Consider the following 6,041-nt stretch of genomic DNA (forward strand, 5'->3'; position numbering starts at 1 on the left):
ATGAAGACAGAGACTGTACGCATTCATTCAAAAACTGCATGGATCCCTAGGACTCAAATACAATTTGTAAGCCATCTTATCTTGAATTTGTCACTAGTAGTGTATGAAAATACCGCAAAATTCCTTATTGAGCGTTCAACTTCTTACAAATCGGATATTCATGCAACGCATTGCAAAAGAAAACGGTCGCAATAGTGGCACACCAGTGTTAATTTCAAAATGTATGATCAGCGTTTAAAATACGGTAATACTTGTACGAAAACTTAAGAGGACCTTATCTAAGGCATGCTAAGTCTTAATTGAAAATCCATCTAAAAAGGTTGTAGAAATGAGTAAATTTTCCCTTAAAGTAGTGAAATCTGGTATTAGATTGGGGATTGCAATCGATTCGTCGGTTTAAAACAACTAAGAGATGCTCACCTGCTTCACACTGCAATTTGAACTCCAACAAAAATGCCAATTTGCGTTAACAATCGCATCACTTTTTCGGAGAATTTTACCCCCAATCGGCGAAAACCAGTACTTTGTGCGTTTTGTTGTCCAACATAAGTCGGGTAAAACTTTGAGATGTGTAAGATTCGGAAGGGGGACAGCACCCTACCAAGTGATCACACCACGTGTGACATTGCCTCTCTACGCAGAGGAAAGTAACGCTTTGCTTCACGCGAATTTCGTGAGTTCCAATCTATGATAGCCAATGGTGTGAAAGTCGAAGTTGTCGATTAATCGATTAATTGTCACTTCCGTGTGGCCTTGAGCACATTAGAGCTGAACGTGATCCAGGGCTCTCTTCGAATGGAGATTTAATGGATCTGCGATGCACGTAAAAGATAATCTGGAAAGAGAGCAGGACAAACGTTTTTAATGTAAACGCTGAAAGTATAATTTAAAATAAAAACCTTATTGAAATGTCAACAAAGTATTGACATCAGCGCCACCTTGTTCTTTCTCACACGTTTGTGATCTCAATATGGACTTTGAGAGGTGGAGGTTCACCCAAGGTGTTAACGACCCACAGTTTAATGCACATCTACGCTTCTATACAATCAACTAAACATCACAACAGTTGTCCCAGCATTTCAGCATGCAGTTGCTCTCTACGACACACCATTAATCACGTCAAAAACCCAGTCACTGTGCTTACCCGAGACTTTAAAAGGATATTTATGACTTCTCGCTAATATAACCGTGAATAACTTGCCCTTTGAAAGGTTTTGCTTTTGGGCTAACATCAGACAAGCTAGTCGTAATGGAAAAATTTGATGTCAAAAAGCTGGATCCACTCTTAATGACGCCTTTGGAAATTGTATATGAATTAAAGAAGCTAACATGTTTACATCTGCAGGTGATGGTAAATTACTAAATTATCATGCGGGTAGGTCATATCGTGTACAGTTGCGTCAATTCTTCAAATATGGGCCGACATTCCAAAATGAAGGTCATGTTGTAGGCTTTCCCCTTGAATACTACGTGCATAGTTGTTCTATAACTTAATGCCAAGACTCGTTCCAGTAAGCTTTGAGGTATCCCAAACCTAAGAAATCATAATACTGGAGACGCTCGACTCATTAAGATTTGCACAATTCCAATTGGCCTATTACACATACAGAGGGAGTTGTATGCGTGGCTAATAGTACAGGTGTAATCATATCGCACATTTTCCACTAAATTTGTAGCTGCAACAGCAGAGCCGTTAAACCATCCAATTTGCATAAAGGCTGTTGAAGACCCTCGATATGGGCTGAAACGCGAGCGAACCCCAGAGCTCACTTGGGATTCGAGGGTTTGCAAATCTGTATTTGTATCCAACTTGAAACCCCTAATTACAAGAGAATTTTTATGCATCTAGCTCTGTGCACTTAACCTCAAACCTTCATTCCTTAGACCTATCAACCAGCCAGTGCAAAAGTTAGTTGTAAATAGATCGGCGGCGTTGCAGACCAGTGTTGACACTGCTGGTCAGGGTGATTAAGCTTAGTAGACAAAAAAAGATGAACCAAATTGAGCATCAGACGCCCAAAGCCATGCCCTAACGTGTGGAAAGTGTTCACAGCTCTGATACCCAGACCCGCTTTTATACCACATCGTCCACGTGAAAGCTTTCTACTGCTATGGAAGTGACCCGTAAATTCGAAATCAGTAAAGTTTATTTACTTACCACAGGGGATATCTTAGTTGCCCTCAATCAATTTATACTAGTAAACTAAGATTTATTGGTTATTTTGACCTGTATTTAGCACAGATACAATAACATCCATTGCAGATTACATATACATCGTACTTCTGGTTAGTACCTTGATGATCCACACTTATAAGACTTAAAAAGGTTGACCCAAAACTTTACTGATAGCCTAATCGGCCTAGACAACATTTGACCATAAAATAATATCCATTAAACTGAATTTTTACGCGTCCCTTGTACGGCTACATACCTTTGATTTGTCAAAACGGTGAAAATAAGGGCTTAATTACCATATTAGTTGTCGTTTTAACAAACAAGGAGATATACTCTAAGTTAGCTTTGGCTATCACGAAACAAAACAAACTGCTTAAATCGATTGAGCCATCCAGAAACCCAGCATGCTGATTTACAATCGCGCAATACTTCATCTTGTGAACAATTTCTAAGTCTTTAAAGGGTTAAAAGTGAAATTAAACCAGAACCGCCATTTAAAAAGTGCACTTTGGAAGAATTAAGGCTAGAGAGACCGGAAATTAAAAGAATTGACTTCTGGATCTTCATTAAGCTGTCTAATCAGTAGAGTGCATCGCACATGCATATCCCCGTACTCCTGATTCGTTGAAACGTAAACCAATAAAGTCACGAGTTAACGAAGAATGACAACGCAATGACCAATGGAATTCCACCACCTGCAAATATGCCTACAAGCGCGCAGATAGGCCATAAATACGCGTGCATTTCCGTCTAAGACTCATAGTCTTTCTTATTCGTCTCTGTTGGATGTTCTCCTTTGTCGATCCACGGTACGATCTGGGGGTGGAGTACGCAGACAGTGGTTTCTGTGAGGAGTACCCTTCAGATTGGGAGTACTACTTTGATTGGATTCCTCCTCTGAACAGGAGGCGGCGTCCCGCCGGGGATGGCACCTTCTGCAGTTCACCTAATTCTCCCCCTTTAAAAGAAGAATACAAAGATCCCCTCTCCATACAATCAGAACCTCATTTACCACGGCCTTCAACGTCGACGCCATCATCATCAGTGCCGATTTCATCAACGTCCCGGTCTGTGTTCTCCCTACCTCCTTCAACACCTGGTGCAGAACCCCTTGGCGCATACCTTCTACGGAGATTTCTAGATGGCGAAAATAACGGCACTAGCGCTGTTAAACAGCCTGGCGCATCTCAAGCAGAGTGAGTTCAGCTGACTGATTTATATTTGTTAGCTCTTGCTTCAGCCACTCTCTACACCTTACCTCACTCCCCCTTCTCTTACTATTATAAAAAATCCCCGTGTTGTGTAAATATCTTTTAATCTTACTTTTTCATAATCCGATGCAGTTTACACATACACACATCACAATAGTTGGCTTTTCAGGGGATGGGTTATGGATCAGTGCATGGCTAAAGATATTTCCTTTCTGACCACACTGCTGTGTGTACTGGGCAGACACTAATCAGCTGGTTAGCTGACGTCACCCCTCTGGGTACATGCGTGTGGGTTAGAAACGTCAGTCGAGTAGCTGAGGCCATTTTCGAAACAGGCTGTCTGATTGTAATTTCTAAGTTGGGTACAGGGTTCATGCACGCAAGTTAATTTTATGCTAACAACGGCGGAAATATTGTGCGGATATTCATTTTCCGATGTTATCAATAAAGCAAAGTAAGCATGGATGAAGTGATTACTAGTTTAAACTTTTGGTTTTGTAAGAGATTAGAAGTTGGGATTGGGTTTGGGGTGTAGTGTGCCCAAGCGTCCCTCGCCAGTTTGACGACTGAAGGCAGAATCTTCGTCGACAAATTTTTGTGTGCAAAGAGTTCGGCCATTTAGTTATGAAACATCTGGTCTTATGGCTCTTCCCTGCATACGTTGTGCGCATCACTAAGAGGGCTATTTCACTATTATTTTACCAGGATTTTTAGCCGAGTCTGGACAATTCCGCGGCGGACGCTGAGCTCCGAAGATTATGGGGTAAAGCAGGTACCATTTTCGTGGGAAATCGGTAGTAACCTTGCCACTTGTCGTCCTCGGATGAGAATTCCAGGGTTTTAGTTGATTTATCAGAAGTAGAAGGAGCAAACTTTTGATTAAATTGCCACAAATGTATGGGTTTTCGGTCCATTTTCGACCTGAAAGTGGGATTAGCATTTCATTGTTCACATGATCTATGACAGTTGGACAGAACTAACTATTGTTACTTGGGGAAAGTATTGGCTGACTGAATAGCGAGATTATTATAAAAGTTATTCACGGAAAGGGAGAGTCTGTGCGAGGTAGCGTTACCTTCATTCGACTGGCGGTACTCAGTACCATTATTCAGGCACGGGTTACATTTTTGCTCCTTAATTGGGAGCCTTCCTCGTGTTGCATAACTCTTGCTTCCCGAAGTTTCACACACCAGATGCTTATTCCTTCGAGAGAGCCATGAATTAAGTACTGGAAGACCAGAACTCCATGAGAGGTAGTGCATCTTAGCGGTTCTGGTGGTGATACAGCTAGTAATAGAAACTGACCAACTCCATTCGGATAAGCCAAGTATACAGGGTAACCGAGGCTCTGAGTAATGCCGAATATGGGGCGATGTTGAATTTTTTCTCATGACACCCTATGGGTCGCTAAAAAAACAGTTTTGTTCATACATTTCGATCCTGTGCTCTTTACAAGAAACATGGAGCGATAGTAAGTTCTGATGATTTCTGCTTGATCTTTACGTGAAAAGAAGTACATCGCACGTTTTCGGATATATTATCCAGGTTATTAAAGAATTTTCTCAGAATCAGCCATCATTTGTCTCCAAAAGGCACAAGTTTCATTCATTGAACTCGGTTATCAAATGTGATTAAATTCAAAGAAAATCATGGATTTAAAGTGATCGGTACCGTAAAAGAATACCTCAGTTTTTTGTAGACAGTACTTGCATTTTCAACGTCCTATTCACCCTTTTTTGAGACAGATGATGAATTAAACTAATTGGATTGAATATTGCTTTACTCTGGTGGTGGTGGCCAGTTTAGAAATCAAATTTTTATGCCTCCTAGCGTCCAGATTTTATCATATTTTAATTTTTTTGTGGGGATAACCTTTGAAAATGAACTAACTGGGGGGTTTAATTCAGCAAATTGTGTAAAGACGCAAACATGCTCTCCTGGCCAGTACTGAAAACCGCTTCGTTTAGGTCTACATGTGAAGAGAAACAAAGTGCCTTCATAATTGATGCGTTAAAAGGTTGCTAAGCTTGTCCAAGTTAACAAAAGTTGGGGATAGGGAGTCGATTCCGAAGTTCGAAAATCTTATAAATAAGGAAGGTGGCACCCTTTGTGTGAAGGAAAATACACACACACCCATCTGCGACATCAGAGGACATAAATTGAAATGGAGGTGTGCATATCCAAGTGCATGAAGCATCAGATACACTTTTTCATTAAATCTTGTTTTGATATTTTCCATTGCAATCAATGCGGTCGTACCAGCGTTCACTCCCCAACACTTAGTCATTCAAACACTTCCCTAAAGGTATGGTTAGGCTATTACACATGTGCCAGGTCAGAAAACCTGTGTAAGTCTCTAGTTCATCTAGAATCATTCTTTATTACAATTCATTGTTACTCCGGGTGTTGGTGGATGCTAGCGTGTGGGCGCGTTCCTCCGTTAACTTTTCATCTCACCACCCACCCGATCGATAGCAAACCCGGAGGCCCTTCTTTGGTCGGTGTGGGCTACGGGTTCATGGGTTGGGAACCACACCCACAAGATAAATGTGAACGCGTTTACGCCAACAATTAGTAGAATTTACAGTTTGCGAAGGCCAACCCTCGGCACAAAGTCGGTTTAGGTGCTGATGCACTCCCGAGGTGTGCAACAC

At 41.3% G+C, this 6,041-nt stretch overlaps 1 protein-coding gene across 1 annotated transcript; it reads left to right on the forward strand. All coding sequences in view use genetic code 11, as the record gives it.

Moving 5' to 3' along the window:
- EGR_10400 (hypothetical protein) lies at positions 1-5,022 on the forward strand (the record flags this gene model as incomplete). The annotated part of the gene is made up of 5 exons (XM_024499649.1): positions 1-66; positions 101-221; positions 1,236-1,345; positions 3,756-3,841; positions 4,899-5,022. The coding sequence occupies 5 exons, from the start codon at positions 1-3 to the stop codon at positions 5,020-5,022; spliced, it is 507 nt and encodes a 168-aa protein (XP_024345934.1).
- Between the last annotated feature and the right edge of the window lie 1,019 nt (positions 5,023-6,041).

Source organism: Echinococcus granulosus, assembly GCF_000524195.1.
Source record: "Echinococcus granulosus chromosome Unknown EG_S00216, whole genome shotgun sequence".
In the NCBI taxonomy this organism is placed as follows: Eukaryota; Metazoa; Platyhelminthes; class Cestoda; order Cyclophyllidea; family Taeniidae; genus Echinococcus; species Echinococcus granulosus.